We start from the raw sequence: 20,215 nt of genomic DNA, 5'->3' as shown, positions 1-20,215 counted from the left end.
CGTTTCGCCGTCGTTTTCGCCTGGAAACCGCCCGCCACCCCCGCCTTGCCCTCAGCTGCCCCCTCCCCGCTCCTGCGCGCCCCGCCTACCCCAGCGCCATCTCTCCGCCTCCGCCCTCGCGGCTCCTCAGGGCGCGGCGTCGGCCAGGCCGGCTGCGCATGCGCGGCGCTCCGCGCATGTCCAGCCGCGAGGGCGGCGCCGCCGCTACTGCTGCTTCTCGCGAGAGTTGGCGGGACCGGCATCATGGCGGCCGCGGAGGAGCCGGAGGTGGACATCGAAGGGGACCCGGCGGCCGCGCCCGGCGAGGCGGCGCCCGGGTGAGTGAGGGCCGCACCTCGCCGCCGCGGGCAGCCCGCCCGCCCCCGGGGGCAGCTGCCGGGGTCCGCCCTGAGGGGGCGGCGAGGGGCGAGCACGGCCCGCGGAGGCGCCGGCGGGGCTGCGTGTGGGGAGGGCGGGGGGCGTCGCTGCGCCCTCGGCAGGGCGGGCCGGGCCGGGCCGGCTGCCTCCCGGGAGGAGCAGGCGGGGGGCAGCCCCGGCCATCGGGGGACGAAGGCTGTCGGGGAGACACGGGGGCTCTTCGAGGGGGGAGAGGGCTGAGGGTTGCGGAGTCGCGGAGATGAGGTGAACCCCCGACTGCCCTCACCAAACCCGCGGGGCCGCTTGGACAGAGCGCGAGGAGACTCTTAAAACATATACACCCCCCCCCCCCAAAAAAAAAAAAAGAGAGAAGTGGTACCGTGTTCCCTAACTGCAAACATCCAGAACGTAAAACCAACATAACTGGGGCAGCACGCAGTCCCAGGCAGGTTCAAAAAAATGATTTGACGGATTCACAGATAATAGATCCCTGGGCAGATACAGAAGTGAGCGGGTAGCAGCGCGCTAACCTTCTTAATCTAGCAACTGCGGATGCTGGGGGAAGATGAGGGGAACGGAGCAGGGAGAGTGGTCGGACTCGCATGCTCTCCTGAAGTCGCACCTCCTCTTGCTTCTGCTGGAGACAAAACACTGAGTGAGGCTCACTGTTGATCTGACCCGTTTTATAATATACTCCAAAAGAAGCAGGAGTTCATATTGGTTTCTTGCTGTAGACAGGGATTTAATGCTTACCTGTAAAGAGACATTTGAACTGGTGGGGCAAAGCTGTTAAGAATAGTAGTTAAATTATTTTTAGGAGCATTGCAAGGGATATAGGGCTAACTGTTCTTTAGAAAAGGCTGAATGTTGTAGAACAAAGACCTTGAAAACAGGTAATTATGTGAAATACTAAGGAGTTTTTATTCTGCATTAAGGTAGGGGAAAGCTGATCAATGACATTAATCAATGCTGGATCTCTAAAAGTAATAAGTAGTCATTTACTGAAAAGATCAAGCATAATCTGGATGAAGTCAGTAAGAACATTAATAATCCCATGTGACAGTATTCTGTTACACCCTGTGTAAGTATCAGCCTTCCTCTGGAGGTAACAGTCCTTTCTCTTTAAGGGGTCTTCTAATCTTACAGAGGGGAATATGCAGAAGTGTTAAGTGGAGGTAGCACAAGTTATTGACAATTTTAAGATTAAAGCTATAGTTCTCTAATTGTCCATGAAATTCTCACATCTTTCACTTGTGTATGTTTTACAAGGTCTTTACAGTGAGGTGGTTTCCTCCACTCTCACCTCTTGCTTTCATTCTTCCTGAATGAGGATTTTTACCATTCAGGGTTTTACTGGTATCTCATACAGTCTGCAGTAAGATAAGTGAGGTGTTGCTACTGAGAGTCCTAATAAAGATCACTTACTGGTGGTATTTTATACTATGTCGCATGGAATGTTATGAAAGAGTAACCTTACGTAATAGTCTGCAGTATACGACTTTAAAATCAAAGTCTGTCATTGCTTCTGTTAATAGTAACATTATTTAGCTCCATATTTATTTTAATTCTGACACAGCATCCAGTTTCTTTTAATGTGTTTGTATTGTTTTGAACATTGGAATCTTTTCTTTAGAGATTATGAAAATTCAGCTTCAAGCTTGCTGCAGGATCACTACCTTGATTCATCTTGGAGAAATGAGAACAATCTTGTAAGTAATATTTAAATGAATGGTTCTCCTAGCAAGATGCTCATAATCTGTTCTCTGCCTTCTCTTCCCTCCATGTGCATGCAGATTGTTAACTGTACTTTAAAATAAGTATTTATTGCTTACTTTTAGAAGCTATTATATAATAATTCTTGATGCTCATAAAATCATGGCACACCTGAAATATTGAAAAATACTTGTATTGTTTGCAGCCATGGACGTTGGATAGCAGCATTAGTGAAGAAAACAGGGCTGTTATCGAGAAAATGTTGCTAGAAGAAGAGTATCCTTTTGTTGGCTTGCTTGTGTGTTTGTCTGTAAGACAACAGACACCTTTCTGTTTAAAAAAGAAGTAGGTAAATCTTGTACTTGTGAATGTGACTGAAGCTTTGGTGTCTTGTAGGTAGTTTGCAGAAGTCGGGGAGAACACCTGAATTAAATCATGAAGCTAACTGCAGCTTCCTCTGACCCTGATAAGTCTTTGGCTTCTTTACAGTGTAGTGGCAACAACCAGGTATAGTCACAGATACATAGTTTAGGCATGGGAAACCAAATCTTAGGTAGTCAGTGGAGAGAGAAAGACACATTAAGAGGTGGAGGAATTCTGAGGGGAAGGAACAGGTTAAACTGTTGAATTTTGATGCCTGATGTAGGTAGCATGAGTGCTCCTTTGTACTTTTTCTCCATTTTTGTTGCCTAATCTGAATTAATCATACAGAAGTCATGAGGTTTGCTTAATGGTTTTAAAGTGCATGTCAGTCTTCAAACAATAAAGCTGATTGAAAATCTTAGAATATATTATATGGAGAACATTTTTTTTTCTATATTGTATTCTATGATACTGTTGCAACTACATTTATAAATATTACTATTTGAATTACTACAGCTACTATTAGGAATAAAGATCAAGCTCTCTTCTTTATCTTTTTTGCTTGCACTTAGTGTTCATAGTATCTCTCTCTTGACAAAAAGTTCTAAACTGTTCAAAAATTCATGGATGATTCTTAAGATTCATTCTGGGGAATGAAGACGGCAGAGCGTGACATATTTTAGCTGGGACTGGCACCAAAAATAACAATATTCATCCCCGCTCTAGCTGCTGCCTCTGTGCCACCTCCAGCACAGTGCTGATGCAGCCATTTGCGTAGCTCCATAGTGAGCCTGATCAAAGAGCTGATCTGGCTAAAAATAACTACTTCTTTTTGCTGCATTGTGCTTCAGCTGGACTAGTTTACAGCCTGATTCAGTCTGGCTATATCCGTACTTCTGCCAGCACACAGGATGAGATGAACAGAAGGGAAGAGGAAAGGAAGGAACAGCTTTTCTCAGCAGTGTTGATTTAAATAGTCTTACCATTAGTAGCATTGCTGACATAAATTAACCTCAGCAGACTAGTTAGATGATAGTATTACTGATCATGGACTAATATTTTTCTGTTCTTTTTGTAAGTGAGAGTAGTAATACATAGAGAAACAAGAAAATGAAGCAATTATAGTTTTCCTAGTAGAATGAGTTATTAAATTGAAAAATGAGTAATGTAGCAATATGATGAAAATTATTTTAGTATAGTTTCCTAAGTCAAAAAAGAAAAATGCTATTGTGGAGACAGAATAACTAGTTTGCTCAAAGTAAAGTGAGCATGTGGGTTCAAATATCACTCCCTTTGGGTTAAACTAGTAGCAGTGTGTGAAATAGTGTCTATCTCAGTTAATTTATGTGATTATTAAAATTCTCACCTGTACAAATATTTTTGATGCTTCAGGAACTTAATAAAGATTTCAGATATTATCTCTCTAATAAAGCAATTTCTGAAAAAATATGGCTCAATCAAAAGGAAGTGGAAAAAAGATCTGTGAGAAGGTAAGATCTGTTCTGTAAAAAATGAACAATGAGATTAGAGGAAATGAAAAGTCTTTCCAAAATAAGGTTGGTTGCTTTGATATACAACAGTATCACAATTAATAATTTTTATTTTCATCTTGTTTTATATTTGCAGTCCACATAAGAAAACTGGAAAAGTCATGTACGTACTCTTTAATAATTGAGTTGTGTTTGTAAGTACAGTTTCTGATTTCTGTTAACTTACATGATGCTTAGGAAAAGGTAGGTTATAGTTCTCTTGTTCTTTTGGTTGTGCGAAATAATGTAAGGGGACATTTCAGCATGAAAAAACATTGTCTTGCTTGATAAGTAGCCTATAGTAAACTAATTTGATTTTTGTAGCACAGTTGTCCACATCAAAAAAAAAAAAGTTATTTATAGTTGGCTTTCTTGCCTGGACTTTTATGTTTCCTTGTGCCTTCTATGAATTTCTACATGATGAGTTACTAATAAATGTTGTGTTGCCTCGAATCTACCTTTGCGATGGAGAAACTGGCATGATTCTAGGTATTCTATTTATCAGCCATATTCATATTTAAGACAGTATCCCAAGTTTTACAGAAGATGGGTAGTAGTCATCATCCTAGACGTCACCTTCCGTTTCTGTGATCTGAGAATATATACAGCTAACTTCTGTTTCCTTTTCTTCCCAGGGTGCGTTCACCTACAAAATCAGCTAGCTACTCATTGAAGTGGACATCACAAGAAAAAGAACTGTTTGAGCAAGGACTGGTAAGTTTATTTAAGTGTATAATATTATGAATATAAATCATCAGTTCATTTTAAATAAAAAGATAATCACTTATAAAAATAAGCATACTACACTTAGCTGCTTCTTTTTTTATACCTGTAATGTGTTAAACATGTTTGTCATCTAGAAAGAGTGTAACGATAAATCAGATTTATGCAAATGAATCCCCCAAAATGGCTTCATTTGTGCACCAGATCCTGTCTGTGGAACTCATTGTAATTTGAGATCACAAAATATATCAGGCTTCCAGTTTTATGAATTGTCATAGGACAATCATAACGCTGCAATGTTAAATGTAAACCGTAGAGTCTGCTTAAAGCAGGCTATTAAAGTGAAATCCTTTACTATCATAAGTTCTTTGGACACTTTATACTTGGCACTGTACAACCATGTAATAATAGGGCTTCAGGCTTTTTTGGACATGTGAAGTGTATGCTGCCCAGTCCTGCAAACAGTTCATTTCGCTAGGATTCCTTGGAGTGGTGAGCAACCCAGTTCACAGCGTGTCTGAATCAGGTAGAGAAGACCCTCTATTTAAGAACAATAACAATAGTTCTTACTGTCTGATGTCATTTCTTTCTCGCTAGAATACAACTAGCGAGATTCTTTTCCATGGGTTTAGTAGTATTATTGTTCATTTGTAATGACTAATGAGTATATAAACACTTTTCTCAGATAAAATGCAATGCCTAGAATCTTAGAGTTTAGATAATTTAAATGTGTTGTGTTGTACTAGGTGAAATTTGGGCGCCGGTGGACAAAAATTGCCAAGTTGATTGGAAGTCGAACTGTTCTACAAGTAAAGAGCTATGCTAGGCAATACTTTAAGAACAAGGTAAACGTAGCATCTTTCTAGCTAGCAAAAAGGCTGCTTGACAAGTATGCTGTTGTACCTGTAGTTTATAGACAAGTCTTTACCAGGGTACTGTCATTGAACTACCTATACTCTTTATTCTTATATTCAGAAAAGAAGTGAAATTTGCTTATCTGCAGATTTAGGTATGAAATCAGACCTGATTTAAAATTCCTAGAGTGATTTTTGGTATTTTTATTCCAGATAAATAAGTAATGTATAGTATAACTGGATTCTCTTATACCATGGGTTATCAGGCTGAAAATACTCGTCTTCCCCTGTAGAGACATTTCAGCTGTGCGGTGTAGTTCCGTTTTTGGCCCCATTTGAAAATGCTGGGGATTTTAAGAAGAAATTACTAATGTCTATTTCTTCTTAATAATAAATAGCAATTTTTTTTGTTGAACTGAAATACATGGCATTTTACACTTGCGCTAAAAGTGTACCTGTAATGCTGTGTAAAAGTCCATTGCAATTTTAGTGTTTAATAAAGTAAAGTAAATATGAGGAAGAAACACCTGAGACTGGTTCGCTTGATAAGATATTCTGTGTTACCTTTTGTCAGCCTGCCAGATATCTCATCTCATATCTGTTTATGTAAAATAGTTCTGACTATTTGGAGGTTATTTTGCTTTTTCCTTCTAAAACTATGTTATCCTTTCCTAAGGCAAAAAATGATGATTCTGAAAAAGAAGAGCAAAGTCGATGTGGTAGCAGTAGTCTTTCCATTGAAGATGGAATTAGGGTAGAAGCATGGTCACCTGGAAGCTTGAGAGGCCGTGCGGATCCCAATCTGAATGCAGTGAAAATCGAAAAATTGTCAGATGATGAAGAAGTAGACATAACTGATGACATGGATGAACTACTTTCTCCTACGTTCCTGCAAGAAGCTGGAAAATCTGACTTTTCTGTTCTTTCCCAAAGTCCAGTTCAAGAAATGAGAGGAAGGGAATGTGTTTTTTCATCTGTTGGACACAGTTCTGCAATTTCTTTACCTAAAGAAGTTCCTCAACATACCGTGCAAGATGCTGTGGAAGCATTAGTATTTCCAGATGTTGTAGCAACATGTTCTCAGCACATGAATGGTGATAGATCTATGAATGCAGATTATCAGCAATATAATAATTTTATTGAGAAAGCTGAACAAAGCAAAACAGTAACATCTCATGCTACTAGGCAGGTAACTAATCAGGAGCTCAATGAGGAACAGAGGAACTTGGCTGAAAATGGATTAGTTTTCCATTCCCCCTGCCAAGTGGATGAAGAGCATCAAGAAGAGGCAGAAGATCTTAAGCCACCTGATCAAGAAGTGGAGATTGATAGAAGTATCATTTTGGATGAAGAAAAGCAAGCTATTCCTGAATTTTTTGAAGGGCGCCAGGCCAAAACACCAGAGCGTTATCTCAAAATTAGAAATTATATTTTGGATCAGTGGTAAGATGCCTTAATTTTGCTTACGTGATAAGTGATTAAGATGATTTGTGCACTGCTTTGTTGTAGCTAAAACACTACTCAGTACCAACAGCTTACTTATAAATAAAAGTAATTTTATGGTAACATTCTGAAGATTGCAGTTGAACAGCACAGATTAGGAATGTTTTCTTCCTCTTCCGAGTTTTCTTTATGCACTTTGGAAGCCAAGCAATTAAAATACTTTGAAGCATTATGGAAATGAATGTGCTATGTCAGAACAAACTGGTGCCATTTTGATAGGTTATTTTCTTCCAATTTTTTGTCATCCAAAATATGTAAGAATGAATGTATGGCTTTAATAAATGGTTCATCAATATATCTGAGATTAAGTCCATAGTGATGTCTGTAATACTGTTCTGTGTGTCCATTTTTCTGTCTGTGGAAGAGTGCTTTTACATACAGAGAGGCAACTAGAAAGTATAGTCTATACTAGAAAAAACAATATTGACTAAAAAAAACTTCAAATTGATTTTTGAATTGGAACAGTGCTTGTACATTCTAATATTTTATATTCTACCTGCTAGGAATCAGTTTAAGGAACCTTGATGATCTGTGGTCGCAGCATAAATATCTATACAGTTTGTTCTGATTTAGCTTTGTTTTGTGTGCTTGTTGGGTGGTTGGGGGTGTGTGTGTGTGTGAGAGAGAGAGAATTACTCCATTTAGCTCATTCAGTTGTCTTGTACAGCTTATAGTAGTGGCAAAGAAACTCTAAAATCCTGTATCAGAGAAGAAATGTTGAACCAAAACAATTCGTATCAGCTTAAAAGCATGTAATAAGTGCATAGAAAATGAAAAAAGGCTCATTTATTATACCCGGAATGCCTATGGTTACATAAGCTATTTAGATTAATGCCGGCATTCTTGTCTGAGTTTAACAAAAATAGTACTCTTGAGTAATTCATTGCTTTCTGCCACCAGTCATTTTCAGGAATTTGTTTTAATGCACTGAATATATCTGTTTCACTCTGCATAAATATGAATATATGTGCAGAACCCCATAATAGATGGTGCATGTTTTGTGAAATTTATATTTTTGCTATGATTGCTCTGTATAGTGGTGCAGATTGTGTGCATTGGGGGAAAAAACCCTTCAGCGGCTCATCTTTACCTTAGCTTAAGTCGCACAATTTTTTCCCACCCTCACTTCCTCCTGTGGTTTGTGTTACTATTTGCAAATGTGCTATGCTTTATTTTAGGGAGAGATGTAAACCCAAATACCTGAATAAGACTTCAGTACGTCCAGGCCTGAAGAACTGTGGTGACGTTAACTGTATTGGACGGATACACACATACTTGGAATTAATAGGAGCGATTAACTTCGGCTGTGGTAAAAACAATATTTTAATTGGAATCAGTTAAGAACTCTGCATTCTAAAGAGTACATGCTGAGAACATCTATTATTGATTGCCAGCTTTTTTGTTAAAATGAATAATTTTACATGAAGGGTAAACATGAGGGTTGGTAGATGTCCTTAAAAAAAAAAAAAAAAGTCTTAAGTTCACTTCTCAATGTAGCGTGAATGACTGCACTTAATCAGAACGAAGCTTCCATTTGGATAATCTTCTAACTTTTCTGTTCTTTTACTCCTCATCGCTTAAATAGTAATTTCTATTTCATTTAAGTTCTGTAGAAGAGAATCTTTGTGTGTTTGCGTTATATTTAGTACAGTCATGTCCCCAACCTATATGGCTCTAGCCAATTTTGAGACTGATGATGAAGGACTTCTTAATGTTAGAGTGTACTGCTCACACAGGAGAATTCACATTAATCCTTGCTAAGAAGGACCCTCTGAGCACATTGTGTCTATTATGGCATTTGGGAAACTAGAGGAGTTTGTAACCTGCTTATAGGATTATGGGCTTCTGATTTAATAAAAAAGACTTTCTTTACATTTTTCCCCCTATGTTTGTGTGAGCCTAGACACCAAGTGCTGTTCTTCATTATGTGTTCTGCGTGTCCTGGGTTTTTGTTTGTTTTCCTGATACCTGCTGTATCTGCAATTCTGGTTCCCTTAGAGAAGCTAGAATTAAAGTTATTGTTTCTTTTCCCTGTTTTCCCAGACTGAGTTTTAAGCATTTATGAAATAAAACAATATGTGCTTCCTCAGATTCTTTTTCTTACAAGATTCAAATGTTAAAATTCGGTGATATGTTAAAATATATACCTATAAGTTAGTATCATTATTATTCAGTTTTAGAATCTCTGTGGTGGATTGATTTTGGTCCAGTGCTGAGTGACAGTCTCTTTGGAAAGGAGAAGTGTCCCACAGTACATATTATCTGAAATAGAGCCTTTTAGAAATAAATTAACAAGAAAGAAGGAAGTTTTCCTGTTTTAAAAATGCTGTGGTAATGAGAGGACAATATAGTCAGTCAGTGGTTTGACCATCAGAGGTGCCTTTTGATGGGGAGGGAGGAGGGATCTGGAGCTTCTTAATGGCATTTTTCTTTACTGTTTATCTTTGTTGTTTTTGGCTCTGTACTAACAAAAAAAGTGGCTTCATACTTTACTGAAGTACTAGTGTAAATCTTCTCTGTATCCCATAGAACAGGCTGTCTATAACAGACCACAACCAGCTGATAAAACACGGTCCAAAGAAGGCAAGGACACAGTGGAAGCGTACCAGCTCGCTCAGCGTTTGCAGTCAATGGTACGTTTAGGGGCAAAAGACGTTCACCGCAGAGATGGTCTTTTCAATTTTCTGCTTTCAAGCCAGGACGGCTGAAGAATTTTTTTTAGTCATTCAGTTTGCTGTTTCCTCAGAATGCTTTAATTCAAGTGTCAGCCTAAGTGCTGGTTTTGCTATCTGACAGGTGCATCTGTCCTAATTTGTCTTACCTTGCACAGTTGATTTATATTCAGGTGCTCAGCTAAGATAGCGTTTCAGTCTTTTTTGGAGCCCCAACCCCTTCCTCCCCACCTCTCTGTGATTTATTAGCCTGCATTAGCTGGAAAACAGTGGAGTGCATTGGCAGTATGTCATTAAGTTGCTTGCATTTTAGTCATTAAGTATACATATCTGATGTAAATTAGTGAGAGCTTTATGTGCACAATTAAGCACAGTAGTAACTCATTTATTACTACATAAATTACCAAGGTTTGCCTGATTAATTTTTATATTTGCATTCAATGTAGGTTTTTTAGATACTTCATAGTAAAATAAATTAATGAAAGAAAACTACTGTGAAGAAAGAATTTTATGTATAAAGAACTGTAGCATATACTAGTTTATAGCTTTCTATGTTGTCTGCACTGTAATTCACAGCTGGTTAATAGTGCACTGTTGCTGATCCATGGAGTGTCATCCAGGATTTATGTTTTACAACCTTAACCAAAAAAAAAAAAAAAAAATTGAAATTTTACTGGTGATATTTTGTGACAGATTGTGAACTACTTAATTCTACAGAACTCCAGGGATGTTTTGTTTTCTGGAAATACATCATAGTTAGTAATACCCACGTGAAAGTAACCTTTTGGATATTTTTCTTATGGCTGATTAAGCGAATGTAGTGTTTCAGGAGTATGATCCTTGACTCATCTTTATTTGCTTGTTGCAGCGTACAAGAAGACGACGAGTGAGAGACCCTTGGGGAAACTGGTGTGATGCTAAGGATTTGGAAGGACAGACATTTGAGGTAACCCTTCTGTTTTTTAAACTCTACTTACAGAACTAATTCTTGGTAATTGCTACCAGGTGGTGTTGCATCAAATATACTAGGAAAACGTATTGTATAAAAGGTGCCTAACCTCTCTTTGTGAAAGCAATAATTTGAAAATAATGTAGCATCTGTTACATCTTTGTGCTACTGATAAAGAAAAAACTGTACTTTGTGTTTATGTCATAAGCACATATGGCCCTACACAGTTTTATGTCTATAAAGCTCTTTGCGATGTTGTATAGGAGATTTTATGACTCTTTGTTTTCAGTTACAGACAAATTGTTTTCATTTCACGTTAGATAAAGCCTTTATATGGGGTGGGGATGGTTTAACGCAACATTAAGGTTAAAATATCAAGCCATCAATGGTCGGGGAAAAATGGAATGAATTCCCCCACTGATTCCTTTTAGTGGTACCTTTTAAAAAAATTGGCCTTATTTTAGCACAAAATTCAGTTTTATTTAATTCAGATTTATCATTAATCTGGCAGAAAAAAGATTGGTTCATCTTTCTTTTTTGAAAAAACAAAAAATACCTGTTTCTTTTTAGTGTGGATATCTGAAAGCCAAATTAGATGACTTTCTACTGCTTTTATAAAAAAAACAAAACACATAATTGAATTATGTAGTTTAACCTGTTCCTTTTACTCTGGATCTGTACCTTGAAACGGAGCAGCCTTTATAGGTACATACGTACACATGATTAATGAGTGAAAGTGCAGAATTTGTGACTCGGTTGTTCTTCAGTGCAAAAGGAATTTGCCTAGTACTCAGATTATTTGAGTCTTGAGCATGATCTTTTCATTAGTTTACTTTAGCCATACTAAAGCTAACAGTAGGAAACAGGAGAATAGGACTTAATTTTTTTCTTCAGTCCTGTAAGGTTCCTTTGTGCTTGTAATGCAGATGGTTCCTAATGTTAATGCTGCTACTAGTAATATCCCCAGAAACACTGTAGTTTATGAAGCTCTTGTAAAAATTTTTATAAGTTTAAATATTTTATAGAAGACTTGAAAACACAATAGCCAGATGAGCATGCCCATTCCTACAATTTCAAATTAAAGACAAAGCAAAGAACTGTAAATGTCCTATTTCTTTTATGTGGAAAATTCACTTATATTTACAGCCCTCAGTAGTAATTATCTGTAACAGTTAGATTCCTGACTTTATAGTGATATACCTAATTCTTGAATACGTGTGGTTAATACTTCTGGTATTCTCTGCAGAATAAGTACTTTCGGATTCAAAAAAAGTCTGTGAACATTAATTCCCAAAGAGATGATATGAAAAATTCTGGTCACAAATCATAATGGAAGATTTTCTCCTTTCTTAGTTATAACACTTGCATTTATGCATGGTTTGAGATACAGGCTGTGATTTTTATTGAATGTGACTGACTTGGGGAAATGTAAGAATTTTCTCATCAGTCTTCTTGCAGACTAGATCTCTGCTTGTTGTTATTTTCATAATGCTTGATTCTGCTGTGGATATTTTTCTGTATCATGAATAGTCCAGTAACAAAAAAATGATAATGTATCAAGAGGATGTTGATGTCAGGAAGTTATTCTGGGCTAGACTCGGAGTTGCTATTGCAAGAGCACTTAAGATGATTTTTTCTTCTCCTTTAGCACCTGTCTGCTGAAGAATTAGCAAGAAGAAGAGAGGAAGAGAAACTTAAACCTGCAAAATCTTTTAAAGGTTCAAGACAAATAAAAAGGTACTTGATGTACATCATGTTCAAAAATAGATCTTTTGGAAATAAAACAGCTTGCATAGGGTTGGACTGGAAGACTGCAAAGCCTTTAATGTATTACGTCTGGTCATAAGTCATGTGTAGGCATTTCATATGCTTCCTATAGAAATTCATGAGTGTGGGTAGCAATGTTCTGTATTTGGTGGAAGTCATCCTGCTGTGGAATGAGAAGATCCAGTAAAGAAAATGTAATTTTTTTCCTCCAATGTCAAGGAGACAGTGGGAAACTTGAAACTTGAAGTTTCTTAACTGTCCTACATCTTTAGAGAAATTTTCTTTCATTTTATAGTTCCTTTGATCCCTTTCAGCTGATACCATGCTGTTTGTTCACTGAAGAAAAACAGGTATGTACCTATGAGTGAATAATCAAGAACAATCATTTATTTACTTATATTACTTTTCTTATACTAATTATTGTATTTGTCATTTCAGGAACCTTTTCAGGTGAAAGTGTCTTCAGAAGTGCTTCTAATAATGGATTTGGTGAGTATTAAGTTTTATCTTTTTAAAAGGCTATGATATGTATGTGCTTTATGTGAAATATTAGAAACTGAGAAATACAGTGTTTAAATTGACTTCTTTCCATTCAGACCTAGAATCTATTATTAAATAAAACCCAAATAGCTTAAAATGCTTTTTTACATTGTGTTTAGTTTTTCTAGATGGTACATAATTGTATACTGACAAGAGTGTTGGTATGTATTACCCTCCAGGTCATAGTTTAGATATAATTTCTTGAAACTACATTCTAATATGCACTGCCATTTTGAAATCTTCAGGATTCATTTCCTGCTAGTCCAGAAATTGATTTTGTGTTTACAAAACATTTTTTTAATATAGAACAGATTGAACCAAAATGTTCAGTTGTTTCACAGCATTTCACAGGCTTCAGTTTCTGCAGCTAATATTATTTTGTATATAGAAGTGTTACACAAATGCACTATACATACACGTGTGTATATATATGTGTACATACACACACACATAAGCAAAAAGTAATCTTCTATGTTCATTTTAAATCGAAACATAGGGTACTTCAGAATCTGAATCTCTCCAAAGTTTTCCTTCTAAATGTCATTGAGAAGTAACTGAAATGGAATTGTGAAGCCAATGTATTTTATCATCTGCAAATCAAAATTAGGAGAAATCATTCAATTTGATCTTTAACAATTGTTTAATATAATTTCAGCACTCTCACGTGTCTATGGCGGAAGTAATAGGGTTGCTAGGTGGAAGGTACTCGGAAGATGATAGAATTGTTGAAGTAAGTGTTTATCTTTTTACATTTTCTCTAAAATAATATGTTGAAACCTCTTATATATAATTTGAATAGATGTGAATGTTATTTCCTAAGAAGCAACTACTTCAAGTATATTACAGCTGAAATTACTATAATCCTGTAATTTTAGAATTATGCTTACATTCAAGTTTTGGGCTGTTAGCTCTTTCGTGAGGAAGATCTGGTGTGCGAATCATAAATAAAATTCATTTAAAGAATTTTAACAGATAAATGCAAGAAGCCTCAGTCAATCTGGAGACTTTTTTTTGACAGGTTTGTGCAGCAGAACCATGCAATAGTCTCAGTACAGGATTGCAGTGCGAGATGGATCCGGTATCTCAAACGCAGGCCTCAGAAACATTGGCTGCCAGAGGATATAGTGTTATTGGATGGTATCATTCCCACCCAGCATTTGATCCCAACCCCTCAATAAGAGATATTGACACTCAAGCTAAATATCAGGTACTTACTGGTCTGTACCTTTAAAAACAATAACCCCAAAGCCAAAAAGTCTTGCTAATATTTGCAGTGCTAATGCACATTATTGCATTAATATATATTAAAATCAGTTTGTTCATAAACTGGTTTGTAGCTCTACAGAGCACAGTAATACTCATTTAATGGTAGCTGATCAATGATGAACTAACTCACTGAAATGTGAATATATCTGTTTTCCAAATTTTGAGTATTTTCTGACGTACCTATTAATTTTTTATTTTCAAGATGCTGTTGTGAAAAAAAAAAGTATTCATGAAATATCAAGGTTTTTCTTGTGTTTTTCTTGTTTTTAGAGTTATTTCTCGAGGGGTGGTGCCAAGTTCATTGGAATGATTATAAGTCCGTATAACCGAAATAATCCTCTTCCGTATTCTCAGATTACTTGTCTAGTAATTAGTGATGAGCTCAGTTCTGATGGTTCTTACCGTAAGTACCAGTCTTCGACTCATTGTTTTCATTCTTCTTTTCCTTTTGGGCATTAAAGGGAAAAACGTTGCCTCCACTTGAACTGTGATTTGGGAAATAGGAGTGTGTATGTGTTTGTATCCATGTTGGTAAAGAGGACTTGTTATAGAAAACCAGGAATGTCACTTAAGCAGTAATCCTGCAGGTGGCCCATGTAATCATGACAAGAATATACAAGTATAGATACAGGATTATTCTTCTGAGTTAGCATACTGATGTGATAGCATTCCCCACAATCTATGAAGTGAATAAAGGGGTTGGGACAAGGGTCGTCATTACTGTTTACATTCGAAATTCATTGAATAACCGAGAAACTGTTTCCTGTTATTGCTTAAACTTTGCTACTTTCTGAACAGACTCTGAGAGAGGAGAGAGAAGTGTAATAGCAAAGAATTGGCCACTATAGTAGCTTGGAGGTGGATGAAAGAATAGCAGCCAGAAATCCTTATCTGAGTAACTTAGCACTCAAAAGGTCAAAGGATCAAACTTTCAAGCAGTCCAGGAAAATGCAGATATGAAAGGTGAATTGTCAAGCATGTCCTAGAAATGGCGTGCTGGCATGAATCCCAGCCTAAGAGAATAAATTGTTGATTTAAAAATGTAACTAACATTTCATGAAAACAGAATTTTGGGTTTTTTTTATTGAATAGTTTAAGAACACATCATATGAAATGTATGGGTCTTTAAGTGTTAATCAAGTGTTCTGCTCATTGCCTGACACTAATTAGAGACAAATTCACAGGATAACAATATAAGGCTATGTTCTCTGCCTCTTTTCTCTCCTCCCCCCTCCTCCCGTATAAACCCTGATTTTTGTAACCAAACATCAAGTTTTCTGATGTTCTTGGCAAGGCGATAGAGATTGTGCGCCCTGACAGTTCCCCGTTTTTTCCTGTGCAAGTAAGTGAGGGAGGCCATCTGCCTGGAGACGTGCTTCGTAGTCCTAGAGGAAGTGAAGTGTTGACCACATCTGTGCAATAATTCCTGTTTACTGTACCGATTGTACTATACATTGTAATCCTTGATTTCTCCCTCTGCCCCAATTCCCTCACACATCCCACTCCTGTCATATACATATGTACATATACTTTTTGTCATATACGTAACAGATGATATAATATTCCTGTCTTTCTCCTGAAATCACATTTTCCAAAATGGTATCTCCAGTAGCTCTTTGGGAATAACGAAAGATCTTTTATGGATTATTTACCAGTGGGTCACTTTCCAAGTCTGTGCAGATTGTTCATAGATCAGTTTTTAAAAAATAAATTTAAAAAATAACTTTAAAAAATAAAAACCAAAGTTTTTCATAAATCTTCTTGTGAGGGTTCATGAAGATGGTGGTTAATTCTGCAGCGTCTGTAAAGTTAATTTATACTGTGGCAGTAGAGTTCTGTGCAAATGAAGAAAAATTAATGTTTCATATGAAACAAGTTTCTGTAGATGAATTTTCTTACTCTTCAAAAGCCATTCTACACTGGTTAAACAGTTTTCAATGTTTCAGTGTTCAACTAGCAAATTGTATTTATTGGTTTCTTTTCATTAAGATTTAGTTTTAAAGCTTGTGATTCATCTCATTAAATATGTATGATCTCGGAAAGGCTCTTCTTTGATGACTTATTGAGATATACCATCCTTTTCTGTCCCTGGTGTTCAGTAGCTGATTTGTGCTCTACCAGTAGCTTCTTGGCATTCCTTTAGAGTACTTTTGTAGACTTTTTTCTTTTTTCCTCATATACTCTCAATAAACCAGCTGAATTTCTTCCTTTAGCAACATGATTCCTCTGAAGTTAAAAACAATAATCAGCTGCTTTGCCAGCTAGTTCACACATGAGAAAAGAAAATTTTTTTCTTCTCACTTAAGAGACCGGAAAAGTTGTCAGTGGTGCAAAGTTATAAAAACTCAATTCGCTTTGCCATTTTCTGTTACGTTGCAGGTTTTTTAGTGTGTCTCTCTATGGTATGAGTTATTTTGGAGGGAGAAAGAAGAGGTTTGTTCCCTACTGCCACCATCATTAAATTTGGAGTCCAAAATACCTCATACTTTTGCTTTTTCCTGTTTAATATTGGCAGTTAACAGGTCTGCACATTTCTGTAGTTAGTCATAAATTGTGAACAGTTACCAGGATGGAAGAGATTGTACCCACAGTTAAAAAGCAATGTCAAATGTAATGGAAATGCTGAATAATCATGTTCAATTGATTACAGGCCTGCCCTACAAGTTTGAAGTACAGCAGATGCTGGAAGAACCTCAGTGGGAATTAATATTTGAAAAAACAAGATGGATAATTGAAAAATACAGATTCTGTCATAGGTACGTGTCTGCTTGTAATATGCTTACTTTAAGACAGCCAGTTTAGAAGCTTTGCATATTTATTATCGACTTTTCAATGAAGACTTATGTCTGCTTTTGCCAATGCTTTTTTTATTTTACTTTCAACAGCAGTGTCCCCATGGATAAAATTTTTCATCGGGATTCTGACTTGACTTGTTTGCAGAAAGTAAGTCTCTCTTTTAAATTTAGCTCTTTAAACTTTAAATATTTTTTAAAAATATTAGTCTTTTTGATATATCAGGAATCACCAGAATTTACAGCGTTATGAATCACAGATACAGACAATCACAATAAATTACTTTTGTGATGTGGCTTATTTACTTACAAACACAGTGAAAATAAGGGTGGCTCACTTGAGAGAGTTGAGGGCAACAGTTAAGGGCAGACACTAAGTTTGAAGAAAGGATGGGAAATTAATAATGCATCTTCTCAGTATGTTGTCTGCTTCTAACATCAGGCAGAACTGCATGCATGTCGAAAGAAGATTTAGACTTCCTAGTCTTTGTTCTATCAGTAAAGTAGTGCTGTGCCATGTCTGTTATGCATAAATGAGAATTTCGATTTTGTAGTCTGTGTAGTCTTTCCTATGAAGTTCTAAATAACTAAAGCTGTAACATTAATTGAATAAGACAGAAAATCTGCTCAAAGTGAAAGACAAAAACAGAAAACACATACACAGTAATTATTCACATCTAATTTTTTCTTCCCAATGTGACTTTGCTTATGAACGGCCTAAATCTTATACTGAGGTGGTAGAATACTCTTTTGATTTAGCTGTTGTATAATTTGTTTTAAGGAACTTAATCTATAGAATAACATGCCTCCTCTGCAGAAGTGACTATTTTAATCCTATGTTACATAGCCAATTATTGAGCATTAACAGTCAGCAAAGAAAGATCAGCAAGTATTGTCCCTCTTTGTACAACTGGTTATGATGCATTGCTGCTATATTTGTGCATGATTTTATACACCAAAAGGATAAGGCCCCCCCAAAAAAGGCTCAAACAACCCATGGTAGAAAAACTTGCAATATATTTCTGTTTGACTGTTTATTTCCAAACTTTAAATTGTTCAGTTGAACACTTTCTATAAGGTTAACCTAAAAAAATTCCCTTTTAAGTATTTATTAGCTGGAAGGACAAAGAACCACCTTAGGAAAAAATGAGATGATTTTTTTTTTTTAATTTTCCTTTTCTTTTAACTAGCTTTTGGAATGCATGAGGAAGACTTTGGGCAAGGTAACAAATTGCTTCATTGCTGAAGAGTTCTTGACGCAAATAGAAAACTTGTTCCTTTCCACCTACCAAAGTGAGCAAAAGAGTAATGCTGAAGAAAATGAGAATGAATGTTCAAATGAATTGCCAATGTGATGGCTTTAACAACAATAACAAAAAGAGACTATGAAATTTTGAATTGTTTCATATTCCCTCCCCCCTCCTTCCATTATGTCAGCTCTTTCAGAATTATTATCCTTGTTAAAAAATAACAGTTACAGCATCTGATGTACTTGTATTGTTATAGTCTGAAGATGTGTTCAAAAAATTCCTCATGTGTCTTCTGACTACGTTCAGCTTTAACATTCTGTAAAAATGGGAGTGTCAGAGTTAAGGTCTTGATTGAACAACAGTTTACCACTTGGGAAGAAGGACAAACTGTAAAGGACACTGTTTCAATCCTGAATGAGAGTTTGTCCTCCCTCAAGTCTTTCAGTTTGGAATTTTCTCCTATTTTCTATCTACAGGTACACATCTGACTAGATCAATACCAGATATGTGTACATGAGAAGAATTAATATGTTCTTTAATGCTTTAGAGATAAGTTTGAATGAATTCACGAAAGAGAAACTTAACACTTTACTGAAATGCAGATTTTGTAATTGGTTCATTTTAAACTTTCCTGACCTGAAATTTTCTTCTTTAGATTAATATATCATCTAATTTGCTTTTCTTTGATCCCTATAGATAAGTAGCATTTGGGCATGTTCTTAGCCATCTTTCTATATACTTGGGGGAAGGGCTGGTGGTCTTTCATGACTTCTCATTTCTAGTTGTCCTTGTTTCCAGTGGAAATGATAACTCCTGTTTATTACAGGTTGTGTTGTTTCTGATCTTCCATTCTACAGGGAGGTATCTTGTTCTGTCACATCATTGTGATTTGTAGCTTATGATTGCCACTGTTTCCTGTGGAAACAAGAGCTCTTGATTTGATATCATATGGCAGACTAAGTGCCATTTTGCAGCAAGCAGAAAAGTATTTGTCTAAAAAAGTTTGGAGTATATGCTTTTATATTCAGACCTTCTCTCTACAATGTGCAATTTAACAAAAGAATATATTATTTTGTATTAGTTCTTCAGTTATAATTTCATACAAGTATGTATTCAGATAAATTAGTCATAAATTAGATAAATTAGATTTTCTTGATTGTGACTTGCAAATATCTCATGAGCAACAAGAAGCAAGCAAGAACTTGAGTTTATACCTAGAGTGGTGACAGTTGACTTGATTGTTATTTAAAAATGTATATGTACATGTATCTAGTTCTATGTAACATAAATGGAATTTTAAGATTTTACATGTCTACATTTTTAACTTCATCTCTTCATTTGTGTAGAGATAAACAGAGTTTGAAAAGCTTTAATATTGTAAAGTTGCATCCTAATGAGGGAACTCCTTGCAGGAAGTTGAAATTACTTTTTTTTTTTTTTTTTAATCATGCTTTCTTAAATTGTTAGGCTCTTCTTATTTCTAAGTGGAAGGTGCAGAACCTGGTCTCATAAAAATGTGAGCACTTCATACATGATGATTCTCCCAATGCAGATTCGAGAGCTATAGATTTAATACTCGGGAATGTTCTATGTTCTCTTTTCTGTCCATATCTGCTGGTATATAGCTTTAGATTCCACTACTATGTATAACTTACAAACTCGGTGCATCAGTGTATATATAAGGCATGTTGACTCAGTCTGCATATATTCTAAAAAGTCATCTCTGGGATTTCCTGATTTAAAAATATTGCATGGCTTTCTGTGTTTCTAGTTTAGGCTACCCTCTTGCTGACAAAGCATTCCTTCCCTAGTTAGTTTTGGCGTGTTCTGCACTGTAAGTTATTCTGTTGCCGTTTTGCATAGATTACTCTATAGAAAAAATCACATGATATAAATGTATGTACTAAAAGTTGTAATTAGTTCTGATTTGTGGAAAG

At 36.5% G+C, this 20,215-nt stretch overlaps 1 protein-coding gene and 1 long non-coding RNA gene across 2 annotated transcripts in view; one reads left to right on the top strand and one right to left on the bottom strand.

Moving 5' to 3' along the window:
- Positions 1 to 176, bottom strand: part of LOC135329068 (uncharacterized) — a 177,870-nt gene extending 177,694 nt beyond the window's left edge. The window contains exon 1 of the long non-coding RNA XR_010390275.1: positions 90 to 176. This is a non-coding gene — a long non-coding RNA (uncharacterized LOC135329068). The remainder of the gene's footprint in view (positions 1 to 89) is intronic.
- Positions 164 to 19,583, top strand: MYSM1 (Myb like, SWIRM and MPN domains 1). Its single transcript, XM_026105153.2, has 20 exons — positions 164 to 317; positions 1,991 to 2,066; positions 2,276 to 2,346; positions 3,846 to 3,923; positions 4,060 to 4,086; positions 4,598 to 4,676; positions 5,432 to 5,530; positions 6,216 to 6,982; positions 8,221 to 8,351; positions 9,572 to 9,675; positions 10,583 to 10,660; positions 12,312 to 12,400; positions 12,726 to 12,780; positions 12,869 to 12,919; positions 13,626 to 13,700; positions 13,989 to 14,177; positions 14,507 to 14,639; positions 16,887 to 16,992; positions 17,122 to 17,179; positions 18,219 to 19,583. Exons 1-20 carry the CDS (start codon positions 244 to 246, stop codon positions 18,381 to 18,383), a joined length of 2,505 nt encoding a protein of 834 aa, XP_025960938.2. The 5' UTR covers positions 164 to 243; the 3' UTR covers positions 18,384 to 19,583.
- Positions 19,584 to 20,215: the final 632 nt, after the last annotated feature.

This window comes from Dromaius novaehollandiae, chromosome 8 (assembly GCF_036370855.1).
Source record: "Dromaius novaehollandiae isolate bDroNov1 chromosome 8, bDroNov1.hap1, whole genome shotgun sequence".
NCBI classification, from domain to species: Eukaryota; Metazoa; Chordata; class Aves; order Casuariiformes; family Dromaiidae; genus Dromaius; species Dromaius novaehollandiae.
The sequence above is the reverse complement of the archived record's forward strand: the minus strand, read 5'-3'. Positions and strand labels throughout refer to the sequence as shown.